Raw genomic sequence first — 15,643 nt, 5'->3', positions numbered from 1 at the left:
TAGCTGGAGGGATTGTGAGGGGAATGTTTATGTTTGGATGGAGGCGGCTGGCGGCAGGCTGGATAAATGGCCTCCGCGGGCCGTATCCAGCTCGCGGGCCGTAGTTTGGGAACCCATGTTTAATTTCCCCACAGCATACCTGACCATGTCTCGTGGCACACTAGTGTGCCGTGGCACACTGGCTGAAAAACACTGTTCTAGACAGGCAGGCACGCTTTTTAAAAAAGCATATGGCTGTCCACCATTTTATTTTTCTAAAAATACAGAAGACATGAAATCAATGTTTCCTTTTGCAAAAGACCCCTGTCTTGTTTTTCTTTAATTAAAAAGATATATTAAAAGCAAAGTCAGAGAACGAGATGAATATCAGATGAAATGCCATTGAGAGACAGAATTGCTGGAGATAGCAACTGTGGAGATAGAGATGTGGAGATACATACACTACAAAGGGGCGACAAGCAATAATTCTTCCTGTTAACTACGGTGTATGTAGAATTATTTCAGCAACCAGAACTTTGATTGCTACCTTTGTGTTGGCAGATTACAGATTATAGTGCTTGATTGGGAAGATGGGAGTGAAAAGGTTCTGGCTGGTGCTTGTTCTAAAATTGTCTCTCTTTCTCCTGTAATGAGTAGACATCAGGTTGGATTTGTTAGATACATTGCAATGTCAAACATTAATTACATCCATGACAGCAGATGTGTTATTTGACAAGAGTCTTTCACTGCAGCTGCCTTCAGATCCTTTCTCTTTTAGAGGTCCCAGTATAATATAAACATGGCACTTTGCAAAATAGCTAGTTTCCAGGAAATTGTTCTTTCAAAGCAGTTGGAAAGCCATTAAGCCCTGGCTTTTCTGGCCAAAAATGATTGAGAGATATGTATGGTTTTATTAAGGGTTATTAATGTACTTTTAAATTGTTTATAATTGTTGGTCTTTGTTGTGAGCCAGTCAGAGTCCTACAATTGCAGCATTGTGATGAACTATAAAGTACTTCAGTACCCGTCCACTATCTCCCCCATTTTTCCTGCCTTTATGACACGAGGCACAACCAGCCCCTGAAAACTCTCCACTGGATTAGAAGGAACTACAGTGGTACCTCTATCTAAGAACGCCTCTACTTAAGAACTTTTTAAAGAACTTTTCTAGATAAGAACAGAGTATTCAAGATTTTTTTTGCCTCTTGTCAAGAACCATTTTCCACTTACAACCTGAGCCTCTGAAACTGTAACCGGAAAAGGCAGGGAAAAGCCTCCGTGGCGCCTCTCTAGAAATCTCCTGGGAGGAAACAGGGCCAGAAAAGGAGGGGAGAAACCTCTGTGGGGCCTCTCTAGGAATCTCCTGGGAGGAAACTGGGCTGGGAAAAGTGGGGAGAAGCCTCCGTGGGGCCTCTCTCGGAATCTCCTGGGAGGAAACAGCTGGAAAAGGAGGGGAGAAGCCTCTGTGGGGCCTCTCTAGGAATCTCCTGGGAGGAAACTGGGCTGGGAAAAGTGGGGAGAAGCCTCCGTGGGGCCTCTCTAGGAATCTCCTGGGAGGAAACAGGGCCTCCACCATCCTTATGGTTTCCCCAATCACACACCTTATTTGGTTTTACATTGATTCCTATGGGAAAAATTGCTTCTTCTTACAAACTTTTCTACTTAAGAACCTGGTCATGGAACTTCGTAAGTAGCGGTACCACTGTATTTGAATTATTTTTCCAGAATCTGCAGAGGAAGGAAAAACCCTTCCACTATTTCTCCAGGAAGCAATGAGTGTACTACTGCTTCTGGGAAATTATACCCATGAAAAGCATTTTCTGTCCTCATGATTTCCTTTCAGAATTAATGGAAATATAGAAGTATAGAAAAACCAGAGGAACTGCAGACCACTGGAGGGAATGTTGTATCATGACAGATAGGACAGATAGCATATGTTTCTTTCATCTTGCAATGAATGAATGACTCAATCATTCAACCAACCAATCAATCAGTTGTAAAAATCTGAGAGATGGGAAACGAATTAACTTTTTCTGAGTATTGTGATATTGGCTTTATTTTTGTGTTGTGTTATAAGTATGTTTTGATGTATTGCCAGATGCCCAAAGATCAGTATTGGGTTCCTACCAGTGCGCTTAGTGCCATCCCACTGGTAGGGAAAACGGAGTTCTGTGTGCAGTTCTGCATGACTGGCGGGTGGGTGCTTGTGTGAGATTTGGCTTCGGCACTTGGGCAGGAAGCCAAATCTCGCATGAAGATGCTCGTGTGCATGGGATTTTGCTGATTATCAGTGTCTCCTGCTTCCACGCAGCAAAAAATGCTGAAAATCACAAAACCTCCCATGCTCAAGATCCTCGCATGAGATTTGGCTTCTTGCCGGTCAGGCAGAGCTGTGCAAGCAACCATACCAGTAGCGCCCCCGCTGAAGAACTCCCTTCTGCCAGAGTTACTGTGTTGAGCTGAGTGGCCATATAAATCAAGTAAAAAAACAAATAAACATATAAATGCATTTTCATTATGTATATCCAAACAGGGGGCAATAACTTGGTGACCAGATAGACTCGGATGGAGAAGATGATAGACAGGGATGGATAAATAACAGAAAAGATGGTCTTTCAGAAGCCATTGCATTCCACATTTGACTTCTCTCATTAGATATGTCCAAACCTCTATAGCAGTGGTGGTGAACCTATGGCACAGGTGGCACACGGAGCCATACCTAATGGCATGCAAGCCATTGCCTTAGTTCTGCTCCAATGCACATGGGTGTGCCAGCCAGCTGATTTTTGGCTCACACAGAGGCTCCGGGAGGGTGTTTTGGTTTCCAGAGAGTCTCCAGGGGGATAGGAGAGGGCATTTTTACCACCACCACTCGGCTGCGGGGAAGCTTTTTAAGCTTGGGGAGGGCGAAACACAAGCCTACTGGACCCACCAGAAGTTTGGAAACAGGCCTTCTCCGTACTGAAGGAGTGGGTCCAGCAGTCACATGGGTTGCTCCTGTCCAATCCGTTGGAACTGAGCCTAGTATTAAAAAAGACTGCTGGATCCGCCCCTTCCCCAGAATTCGCTCAGTTCGCATCCTCGGATGTGTGTGAATGCTCGTTCCTCTCGATAAAACACCTTCCCTTCGATCTCTCTTCAATAGCAAGTAAGATTTTTCCATTACTCAGCTTGCCGGCAGTTTTTTTTTTCTCAGCCCTACAGGGCTTTGAGTTGGGGGAGAAGTTAGCGGCTCAGCCATTTGCGGTTTTTTCCCTTCGTGCTGTAGCCGCGGCCGGTTTGTTAATTCCGGCCTTGGAGGTCCTGCCGTGAGCAAGCTTTATTTTTTTCAACTAATTAAGGGCTATTTACCTCCCGCGGTGTGGGACTTGTTTTGTCTCCCGGGCTTAGTCGCTCCTATTGCAAATAACGGAGCAGTTATTTTGGCGCCAAGGCTCTGACGCCCAGTAAGTTGCACTTTCGGTTCTGCCCTAAGGGGTCGGCCATTAGTGCCTACAGCCCGCCGCCTGACCCTGGAGTCGTCGCTTTGAGTTCCCTCGGGCCTATTCTCCACGGAAGTGGCCTCCAACCAGTGTGCCTTGGTTTTTCTTAAAGTTAAGTTAGTGAGGCCTGCCACGCTGCACTTAAGGACAAGAACTCTTGGTATCGCCCAGGATTGCCTCTTAAGGCGCAGCTGCTCCTGGGCCTAGGAGCAGGGTCACCTATCCTCTTGGGAATTCCACAAAATAATTCTTCTCTCCCCTATTTTTTGGCTCAAGCCTTGTCTTCTGTAATTGCTCAGACTATGGCTTCCCTTCCCAAGAGAGGCACTACCAAAGGTTCCAAAGAGGTTAGGCCTACTGGTAATCCTTCTGAGCTTCCCCAGGCCTCTTCCTCCTCTTCCTCAGGCTCTCAGTCTTTAGCCAAGCCCACCAGGGCTGAGAAGAGAAGGGACCTAGCCCTACAAAAAATACATGATAAATCAGCCAAACGTTTTAAGGTGCAGGCCCAAGTGCATATCAACCCTACCCCCCCGGAGGCCTCTAACCTGCCTCCTTCTGGGGTACCTGTGCTATCCCTGGATGAGCCAAACCTAAATCCACCCCAACCTAACCTATGGGGTTTAGGTCCAGAGGAGCCAGATATTACCGAGGATTTCCCCCAGCCAGAACCTGTTCAGGGCCTCAGGGATCCTCAGGCTTTTCCGGCTGATATTTCTTCCTTGCCACCGGAGTTTCAGTCTATCTTGACTATTCTGACTAACACTATTGATGCTAGACTCTCATCTTTAAATGTACCTCCTCTGTCTCATCCTCCCCCTCGCTCCTCCCGTCCCGTGAGTTCTTCTCCTTCCTACAGAGCCCCAGTCATGGAGGTCTCTGACTCCTCTCAGGAAGAGGATGAGGACGTGGATGCAGAAGAGGAAGATGACCCCTTTCAGCGTCTGTCGGAGGATGAGGAATCTCAGATTAAGATTCCAGCCCCAGCTGCTATTTTCCCTTCGCAGCTTTTCAAATCTCTCCTGCTAAAAGCTAGAGTATCCACGGGGCTAGCCGGGCAAGAGAAGCAAGCTACTCCTTCCACAGACCCCCCAGAGGAAAATCTTCCTTACTTCATGGAGGAACAGGAAGACAATGAGGTAATTCCTATGCCCAAGTTGTTTAAGGATGCCTTGCTTAAACAGTGGGACCACCCAACCATAGGCTTCACTCCCACTCCCAAGGACAAGAAGCTCTACAAGCTCTCCCCCTCCTATGAGGAACTCCTAACATGTCCCAGGCCAGATGAACCAGTGAAGACGCTCCACTCAACGGCTGCCATGCCTGGCGAGGCAGAGGAGGTCCTCCGGCCAGAGGACAAACGTCTTGAACAAATGCTCAAAAGAAGTCTCCTTGCAGACTCATGGGCCATTAAGAGTGCTGCAGCGGCATCCTTCTTTTCCAGAGCTATGCTCTTATGGCTTCGTCAGCTCCAACTACACCTGCCTCCAGATGACTTACGGGGCCAACAGGATTTCAACAAAATTTTCGCAGCTGCCCAATATATAGCAGATGCTACTCTCCAATCTTCCAGATTTGCAGCCAGATCAGTAGCAGCCTCCACAACGGCCAGAAGGCTTCTATGGCTCCGCCCTTGGCAGGCGGGGGTAAGACAGAAATGGCAGTTAGCTATGGGTCCACTGAAACGTAACCTCCTCTTCGGAGATCTTCTGGACCCTCTCCTTACGGAAAACGCAGACAAGAAAAAGGTCTTGGGACCTACCACCAAGAAGGCCCCGAAACCGCAGTCCTTTCGGCGCACCGGGCGTCAGCAGGATCAAAGCTTCGCATTTCACAAGAGCCCAGGTCAGTATTCCCCTCGCTTTCGATCCCAAGCTAGAACCACCAGGGGCAGAGGGTCCCGCTATCAGAGAGGATCCTCTACTACCAGAACTTCCAAAAGAACCAGATGGTAAGTTTTCTCACCTGCCTATAGGCGGTCGCCTAGCCTGGTTCTCTTCCGCCTGGCACCGCTCTTGTAAGGACCCCTGGGTCATTGACACAGTGGAAAGGGGCCTAAGGTTAGAGTTTATTTCTTCTCCCCCTAACCGTTTTATTTCTTGTCCCTCTCCCAGTTCCTCTCCATCTCGTATTCGAATGGAGGAGGCTATTTCTCATTTGTTGACTATTAGAGCTATTCAACCGGTCCCCTCTCTCCAGAGAGGTTTAGGCTTCTATTCCATCCTCTTCATGGTCCCTAAGACTTCTGGAGGCTGGAGAGCCATCTTGGACCTAAAGAAATTAATCCGCTTCATTAAATATAGAAAATTCAAAATGCACTCCCTATCTTCCATTTTATCAGCTCTTCATCGAGGAGACTTTATGGTGTCTCTAGATCTCACTGAGGCCTACCTCCATATCCCCATTGCCAAGGTCCATAGGAGATTTCTGCGCTTTGCCTTTCAAGGCAGGCATTTTCAGTATAGGGCTATGCCTTTTGGGCTCTCCTCAGCTCCCAGGGTTTTCACTAAACTCTTGGGATCCTTGGCGGCTCATATCCGGCCCTCTCCCATTCATATTTTATGTTATTTAGATGACATTTTAATTCATGGTAATTCCAGAGCTGGTGTAGCTGCAGACCTCTCCTCTACCATGTCGGTTCTACAGAACCATGGTTTTTCCATAAACCTTAACAAGAGTCATCTTGATCCATCCACTTCCATTCTGCATCTGGGGACTATCATTAATTCCGAAATATCCCAGGTTTTTCTCTCCAATGAGAGAAAACGCAGCATTTTGGATCTCATTGCTCGCATCCTGCCCCAGCAATCGGCCTCCATTGTCACCCTATCCTCCCTTTTGGGTAAGATGGTGTCATGTATTGGTATTGTTCCCTGGGCCCGCCTTCACGCCAGGGAACTTCAATGGCTACTATTACCATTTCAGAGATCAGGCCACAGCAACTCGAACCGACGCATCACCATCCCACCGACGGTTCGCAGATCCCTCAAGTGGTGGACTTCTCCAGCCCTAGACAAGGGATCCCCCTTCCGGTGTCCCGACCAGTTTGTAGTCACCACAGATGCCAGCCTCTCGGGCTGGGGAGCCCACGCCCAAGGTCTTTTAGCTCAGGGCACATGGTCACCGGAGGAGGCTTCCAAGCCCATCAATTGGCTAGAATTAAGAGCCGTGTCTCTAGCTCTAAAGCAATTCCAACCTCACATATCCAACCAACATGTGCTGATTCTCACCGACAATATAGCCACCAAAAGCCATATTTGCAGACAGGGAGGCACAAGATCCAAGGCCCTCATGAGGGAGGCCCTGAAGTTGGGTCTTTGGGCAGAGAAAAATCTCCAATCGCTTCTAGCCGATCACATCTCGGGGAGCCTCAACGTCCAAGCGGACTGGCTCTCACGAGCCACCATAGATCCAGGCGAGTGGAATCTCCATCAGTCACTGTTCCACCAAATCTGCCTCAGGTTCGGCCATCCAGTGTTGGATCTATTCGCGACCAGAGACAATACCCAGCTTCCCCGCTTCATCTCCAGGTTCCCGTCTCCGGGAGCGGAGGCAGTCAATGCCCTCAGGAGTCCTTGGCCTCCAGGCCTACTGTATGCCTTCCCTCCAATTCCAATTCTGCCAGACGTGATCAACAAAATCCTCCTGGAGAAAGCACGTGTAATCCTGATTGCCCCTCACTGGCCTCGCAGGCCCTGGTTCGCGGACCTTCAACAACTGTCCGTCCAGGACCCCTGGCGACTCCCCGCTTCGGAGGATATGTTGCGGCAGGGGGCCTCCTTCCATCCGGATCCAGAGTGGTTCCACCTCACCGCCTGGCTGTTATCCGGAGGGACTTAGACCTGCGAGGGTATGACCCAGACACAGTGGAAATCATTCTGAAGTCTAGAAGGGGGTCTACCAATCGGATCTACGACCATACTTGGTCCAAATTTCATCAGTGGTGCTCGCAGGAGGGCTTATCCCCCCTGTGTCTTCCCATACACAGGATAATCGCCTTCCTTATGAAAGGTTTTCACCAAGGTCTCTCTACCAGCACCATCCGCCGCCATCTGGCCGCTATCTCTTCCGTCTTGGCGGGGCCTCGCAGGCAGCCCCTACGCTCCCTTCCAGAAATCCAAGAATTTCTAAGAGGAGTGGCCAATCTCAGGCCTTCTAAAATCCACAGATATCCAACCTGGGACTTGCCACGGGTTCTCCACTCTCTTACCCAAGCACCTTACGAACCCCTGAACTCTGCGTCCCTCAGGTACCTATCCTTCAAGGTAGCATTCCTGGTGGCGATTACTTCCGCCCGACGCATATCTGAGTTGGCAGCCCTTTCTATCAGACAGGACCTCTGTCAGTTTCATCAGGATAAGGTGGTTCTGCGGCTGGACCCCACCTTTCTACCCAAGGTCAGTTCCATGTTCCACAGATCTCAGGATATCGTTTTACCTTCTTTCTGTCTCCAACGAGAGCATCCCCTGGCGATTAGATGGCACACTCTAGATCTCACTAGAGCGCTAAAGATTTATATCCAACGCACAAGATCCATCCGGAGATCTGAAGCACTCTTCATAGCCTACCATCCCAGATCCTTGGGATCCAGAGTGTCTTCCACAGTAATAGGTCGTTGGATCAGAGGGGCCATCTCAAAGGCCTACGAGACAGCTTCCCTCTCCATTCCAAGGAATATTACAGCGCATTCCACCAGAAGTGCTGCCACATCTGCCGCTTGGGCGACTCAGGCTCCGTTGGAAGAAGTCTGCAAAGCAGCCACTTGGGCCTCGCCAAATTCCTTTATAAAACACTACAAGATTGATTCGTACGCATCAGCAGACGCTGCCTTCGGAAGAAGAGTACTCCAATCCGTTATCTCTCACGATAGCAATGTACTCCCACCCTAGGGACCTATCTCTTGGGTATGTCCCATGTGACTGCTGGACCCACTCCTTCAGTACGGAGAATAGGCGTTGATTGCTTACCTGAACGCCTCTTCTCGTACGGTGAGTGGGTACAGCAGTCACTTCCCTCCCTTTGTGTGGTCTTCTTTACCTTCTATTCTAATTTCTTATAACACATGAGAGTTGAACATTAAAGAGCTTCACTACTGAGCCTAGTCTACGGATTCGCGAATTCTGGGGAAGGGGCGGATCCAGCAGTCTTTTTTAATACTAGGCTCAGTTCCAACGGATTGGACAGGAGCAACCCATGTGACTGCTGTACCCACTCACCGTACGAGAAGAGGCGTTCAGGTAAGCAATCAACGCCTAATTTCTAGCCTCTAGACTAGAGGGCCTCTGGGGGACATGGGAAGCTGTTTTCGCCCTCCCCAGGCATTGAATTATGGGTGTGGGCACTCGCACATGCGCAATAGCATGCACACACGCTCTTTTGGCACCTGAGGAAAAAAGGTTTACTGCTCTATAGCTATCTTTCCTGCTGAAAAGAGCCTGCCTATGCGCTTGATAAATGTCCCTATATTTTCTGTTCTCCACAGGGGAAAGCTATGTATGTTCCTCCGACAACTTCTTTAAGAAAGTGGAGTATACCAAGAACGTCAACCCAAACTGGTCAGTCAACGTGAAAACGTCTGCCAACATGAAAGCTCCCCAGTCCCTGGCCAGTAGCAACAGTGCCCAGGCGAAGGAGAACAAGGATTTTGTGCGTCCCAAGTTGGTGACCATCATCCGGAGTGGAGTGAAGCCAAGGAAGGCGGTGCGCGTGCTGCTGAATAAGAAAACGGCCCATTCTTTTGAGCAGGTGCTCACTGACATAACCGAAGCCATCAAGCTGGAAACAGGAGTCGTTAAAAAGCTGTACACTCTGGATGGGAAGCAGGTAAGGCCTTCAAACCCGATGCTCAGCATTTTTAGCCCGTATGAGAGCGGAAAATAATCTTTGAAATCTGGATGATAAAATTAGAAGTGGAGTAACACGAGATGAATGATGTACAGTAATCCCTCGCTACTTCACAGGTTTTCAAAGGGGGCTTAAATCCATCAAATCCATTAAAAAAATTTAATCCATTAAAAATTCATAAAATTCTTCTACAGTACTACTGTACTCTATTAAAGAAACTGGTAGGATATCACATGTAGTTCCAGCTGAGAAACATTATAGGATAGGATACAATACGATACGATAGAATAGAATAGAATAGAATAGAATAGAATTTTATTGGCCAAGTGTGATTGGACACACCAGGAATTTGTCTTTGGTGCATATGATCTCAGCATACATAAAAAAAAGATACATTTGTCAAGAATCATGTGGTATAGGGGTCAAATAAGCAATTGATGAAACAATCAATATTAATAAAAATGTTAGGATACAAGCAACAATTTACAGTCATAAGTGGGAGGAAAAGGATGATAGGAATGATGAGAAAAACTAGTGGAATAGAATGACTGTTTAATGCAAAGGGTGGGTTTTAAAAGTCCAAATACTTGTTAAATACATAAAAAATATCTTTCCTCTACTTCACGGAAATTCGTTTTTCACGGGTGGTCTTGGAATGCATCCCCCGTGAAAAACGAGGGATCACTGTATACCAAAATAAAACAGATAAATAATTAGGAAAATTTGGATTCAGAATTTGGCAATTAATGTTATATTGTATTGTATTTTAATTTGAAGGTATATGAATTTGTATCTCTGTAAGGTGTGGAAAAACAATAAAAAATTTATACCCAATACCTGATGTTCAGCACTGCTCAGCAGTGGAACAAACAAGGACGTAGCAACCTTTTGGTAAACTGGTTCAAATTATGGTCAAGCCATAAGTTTATGTGGAAGAAAAATGTCTCAACAGGGTGGTTCACAGGCTGAAATTTAGAATCTACCTACCATATTTTTTGGAGCATAGGCCTCACCTTTTTCTTCCCTAAAAGGGGCTGAAAATTTGGGTGAGTCTTATACTCCAAATGTAGCTTTTTCTAAGCTCCCCCCCCCCCCCAGACCTAGCCAGATGCTAACAAACTTCCCGGATTCCTACTCCCTCCAAACAAGGTTTTTTTCCAGCCGTAAGTCTTTGCAGGCATGTTTTCATTCCTACTCTTTCTGTAAAAGGCTTTTTCAGCTCTAACCAGGAGATAAACTAATGTGCTGAAGCTGAACAGAATAAGGATGCTAGCCAGATAAATACCCCCCTATTTTCCTCCCCTAAAACTAAGGTGCATCTTATACTACGGTGTGTCTTATACTCCGAAAAATATGGTAAACTTAATCTGGAGTCTAGAATCCAGAAATTAGACTTCTTAAATTCACATGTCTTTTCAGGAGATTCTATTTCTTTTGTGTCTTTTAACAAAATTTGATTTCTTACACTGACTGATAGATGTCTTGTATTGGTCTGCTGATTTGGGTCATCTGAAATTTCTATTATTCAAATTAGTATTCTCTTGAGTGGTGTATGAGGTTGCATTTAGACTAATGTGATCTGTTGTGATTTTGTGAACCTGGACATCATGTCAGTAAATCATGGCTTATGATTTAACATGATCTGTGGGGAAGTACTGTAGTGTGACTTATTCTAAAACCATAAAATCACCCTGAACTTTCTCCTACATTATACATGCACTGGGAAATAAGTAACAGTTGCACATTGATTCAAACTATTCATTTTAAATGTAGAGGAAAAGGGAGGGAAATACAACCCCATATACCGTATATAGTAATTTCAATAATTTTAGGTACTGCAAAAGCTTAAATCTATTTTAGGGGGGGGGGGGAGAACAGCACTGAAGCAATATTATGTATAAAGAAAAAGAAAAAGAGGGAGGAAAGGGCAGCTTGTAAATATGTAATTATAACCTAAATAATTCAAAAATGTTGAGCCAAATTGCTTGAAAATCCTCTTTCCTGTCTCTCTGCTGAAACCCTGCCAGTTCACCTAAGGAATGATGCCTTCAACTAATCAAACGTGGGGGGTAATTCATTAAATATTTCAAAAGCCAAGCTATTCCTTATTCAAAACCATGTACTCCCAAATTTGAAACTGTCATCCTTTCCACTTATTCCTTTCCCCTGCCCTTTACCATCAATAGATCTTTACCCTTGTCTTTTTCTGATGTCCCTTTTTGGATACAAGAAGCCATGATGAGTAAACAAACCTCCAACGAAGCTCAAAATTCACCTGCTAAAGTGGCCACCATCTGCTCCCGGACTTGTCTTGTCAGTGGCAGCAGGGAACTAAATTGTCACTATTGTTCGCATCACAGAGAGAAGGGCAACCAATGTTCAGAGAATAACAGGTGCAAAATGGCTGGGCTTCTAATCGTTAGGAATATTCCTCAAAAAACAGCTCTGTGTGAGCAGTTTGTTCTCATTTTTAGAGGGTGATTTCTCAAAGAAAGTGAGCTTGTCAGCTGGAAAGCCAGCAGCCTGGGTTCGAGACTGCACAACAGGATGAGCTCCCATTCCTTGTTTCAGCTCTATGATGAATAGCAATAGATAATTACTATATTTTTCAGAGTATAAGACACACCATTTTCCTCTTTAAAAGAGGCTGGTAATTTGGGTGCTTCTTATACTCTGAATGTAGCTTTTTTTTCCAGCCCTAACTAGATGCTAACGATCTTCCTAGCTCTTACGTTGCAGGCTCTTGTTTCTCTTGGCAAAAAATGTTTTCCATGCCCTAGGTCTTTGCAGAGTTTTTTTTCATTGCTCTAACTTGCTCTAAATAAGTTTCTTTCCAGCCCTAACCAGGTGCTAAGGATGTTCCTACCTCTTACCAGCTTGCAAGCTTGTTACTCTCTGCGAAGAATGTTTTCCAAGTCCTAAGTCTTTGCAGGGGTTTTTTTTCATTGGTCTAGCTTGCTCCAAATATTTCTTTCCAGCCCTGACCAGATGCTAACAAAGTTTCCAGCTCTACTGGCTTGCAAGATCTTTCTCCCTCTCTCCAAATAAAGTTTTTTTAAAGCCCTAACTAGAGGATAAAATAATGTGCTTGCTAAGGATGCTAGCTAGAGGTATACCCTATTTTCCTCCCCCCAAACTAAGGTGCGTCTTATACTCTGATGCTATTCCGAAAAATAAAGTATAATTATGCTATTTTTGAGTACCTTAATTTAAACCCAAGAAGCAGATTGATTCAGAATAGGTAGGCCATTTGCAGTAAGAAAGGGATTAAATTATAGAATCTCAGAAACAATGGAAGTCATTTTTCAGTGAGTATTCAAAGTGACTTCCTTCCCAGTGCCTTTGATCTTCTTTCTAACAGTCTTGGTTTAGTGGGGAAAATTACTTATTTGATGCCACAGAAATTTCATTTTTGTTCTGCGCTGTTATGGACACATCCGTCTACAATCCCAGAGTCAGAGAATTCTGTCATATTTGCTTTAATGCAGAGCTAAGGAATTGGCCAATTTTGTTGGACTGCAGTTCCAATTATCTGTTCCCATTTCTCTGTTGATTGATGAGAGTTCATTCAATGTTATTTGGAAAATGATGTTGTCCTTTCCTTTGGAATTGGAATTCTTTATTTTCAACAATGGACTAGCATGAGCCATATAATTCTGTAATGGTTTGTTTTTAAGATTTATAACCTAGCCATACATTCAGAGTTGGCCTTCTCCAGGTCCCATCAGCCAAGCAATGCCGGCTGGTGGGCGTTAGGGGAAGAGCCTCCTCTGTGGTAGCTCCAGCCCTTTGGAATCAACTCCCTCCGGAGACTCACACTGCTTCCATTGTCCTAGCCATTCAGAAGATGTTAAAAATCTTTGTCAGCAGACTTGGGGCTGTTGAAAACACTGTTGAATATCTCCGAGACCGCCTCCTGCCGCACGAATCCCAGCGACCGATTAGGTCCCACAGAGTGGGCCTTCTCCGGGTCCCGTCAACTAAACAGTGTCGGTTGGCGGGCCCCAGGGGAAGAGCCTTCTCTGTGGCGGCACCGGCCCTCTGGAACCAACTCCCCCCGGAGATTAGAACTGCCCCTACTCTTCCTGCCTTCCGTAAACTCCTTAAAACCCACCTTTGCCGTCAGGCATGGGGGAACTGAACATCTCCCCCTGGGCACGTTTAATTTATGCATGGTATGTCTGTGTGTGTGTCTGCTAGCATATGGGGTTTTTAAATATTTAAATATTTTAAATTTGTCTGATTGCTTATGATTTGTTTTTACATGTTGTGAGCCGCCCCGAGTCTTCGGAGAGGGGCGGCATACAAATCTAAGTAATAAATAAATAAATAATAAATAAATACTGTTCCAATTATGACAGTCAGGGATGAATGGGAGTGAATTGTTCTAAATGACATGGGTTTTTTTAGGTTTGGTAAATTAGTTTGTAGCATGTTTAAGGGGTTTAGTTTTAAACTCTTCCTTTTAATTTTTTTATTTCCACTGTCTATTTGTATGAATCCATTTTATGTTGTAAGCTGCCCAGAGTCTCCAGAGAAGAGCGGCCTAGAAATTGAAATACTAAACAAACAAACAAACAAACAAACAAATTCACATCAATATATTCACACTGCCCAAGGTTCTTTTTCTTTAAACAAATGGATGGACCAAAACATGCTTCTCTTTGAGAGTAATGGAGGGTTTATTGATATTTGGAGTTGGGGAAGGAAGGAAGGAAGGAATAGGAAGGGAGGGAGGGAGGAAGGAAGGAGTGGGAAGGAAAGGGAAAGAGGAGGGAAGGGACATGTGGGTGGAACAGCTGAAGACTGCTGAAGAAAAGGCAAACAGAAACATTTTGGGGGTAGGTCATTTCCTACTTTACTTAAGGGATTATCTTTAAATATATTTGGATCAATGAACAACATGAAGGTTTAAATGCATCATAGGATAAGTGCTTAAAACTGAGATGATGGGGAAATAAAATGCCAAATAAAAATGAAGACTGCTCAGGGAGAACATTAAATATTGATTTACGAGTGTGAGGAAAGCTGAAAGAGGGGAGGTGGGGAGATACCCCAGAAGGTTTGAAATCCTGAGTTAAAACCAGACCAAGCTCCCATATAAATTAACTCTGTGTCAAAATGGTGTTTATTGCACTATTTTATGTCAGTCGATATAAAAAGATTCCTAACCAGGGGCAGGGGGAGAAAGAGAATAGATGGCTGGCGCATTTCACATGTTCTTCATTGAGAAACAACCTGTTGCTTCAAATGTCAAACATACCCGCAGAAGAGTTTGCACATCAGTGCACTTATTTATAGCAGCTCCTAAAATATACCAGCAAGGATCAGAAATTAATGAGTCAAAAGGGCTCCTTTAAATATCTGTGCACAGGTCACAAAGAGTTGTGTGCGAGTGTTGCTGTTTTAAGCCAAGAATGTTGAAAAGGGACAATGTAACAAAGGCACTTCGGTTGATGAGGTTATGCGACAAGCATTTTTGAGTTGCATCAAATGTTTATCAAGGAAATAAAGGTAGACATTTTATTAATATCACTAAAGTTGGGCATTTCATGCCCCTCCAAATAAGCACTGAAATTACACCCCAACACTGTTAAGGCTGTTTGTTTCCATGTTGAAATCAGAATAGAAGGAATCATAAGCAACCTGTTTTCTTCTGCATATTGAGGCAGAGGTTTGACTAAAAGGACAGTCTCCCTGGATATAAATGATTGTAATGTGAGCCAACATGAATGCTTCCATGTGAGATGGAATCATTATTATTATTATTATTATTATTATTATTATTATTATTATTATAATCAATTTCCCCATGCCGAATGACAGAGGTAGGTTTTGAGGAGTTTACGAAAGGCAAGGAGGGTGGGGGTAATCCTAATCTCCGGGGGAGTTGATTCCAGAGGGTCGGGGCCGCCACAGAGAAGGCTCTTCTCCTGTGTCTGCCAGACGACATTGTTTCATCGATGGGACCTGGAGAAGGCCAACTCTATGGGACCTAACCGGTCACTGGGATTCGTGCATCAGAAGACGGTCCCGGAGATATTCTGGTCCGATGCCATGAAGGGTTTTATAGGTCACAACCAACACTTTGAATTGCGACCGAAAACTGATCAGCAACCAATGCAGACTGCGGAGTGTTGGTGTAACATGGGCATACCTGGGGAAGCCCATGATTGCTCTTGCAGCTGCATTCTGCATGATGTGACGTTTCCGAACACTCTTCAGAGGTAGCCCCATGTAGAAAGCATTACAGTAGTCGAACCTTGAGGTGATGAGGGCATGAGTGACTGAGCAGTGCATCCCGGTCCAGGTAGGGCCGCAACTGGTGCACTAGGCGAACC

General features: G+C 45.2%; 1 protein-coding gene across 2 annotated transcripts in view; it reads left to right on the top strand.

Moving 5' to 3' along the window:
* Positions 1–15,643, top strand: part of DCX (doublecortin) — a 140,627-nt gene that overhangs the window by 34,124 nt on the left and 90,860 nt on the right. For both annotated transcript variants that reach the window (XM_070759585.1, XM_070759584.1), the window contains exon 3: positions 8,941–9,281. In XM_070759585.1, the coding sequence (XP_070615686.1) occupies positions 8,941–9,281 (341 nt within the window). The remainder of the gene's footprint in view (positions 1–8,940; positions 9,282–15,643) is intronic.

The sequence above is a fragment of the Erythrolamprus reginae genome, chromosome 8, assembly GCF_031021105.1.
Source record: "Erythrolamprus reginae isolate rEryReg1 chromosome 8, rEryReg1.hap1, whole genome shotgun sequence".
Taxonomy (NCBI): Eukaryota; Metazoa; Chordata; class Lepidosauria; order Squamata; family Dipsadidae; genus Erythrolamprus; species Erythrolamprus reginae.
Note: the sequence above shows the minus strand (reverse complement) of the source record. Positions and strands in the feature narration are given on the sequence as shown.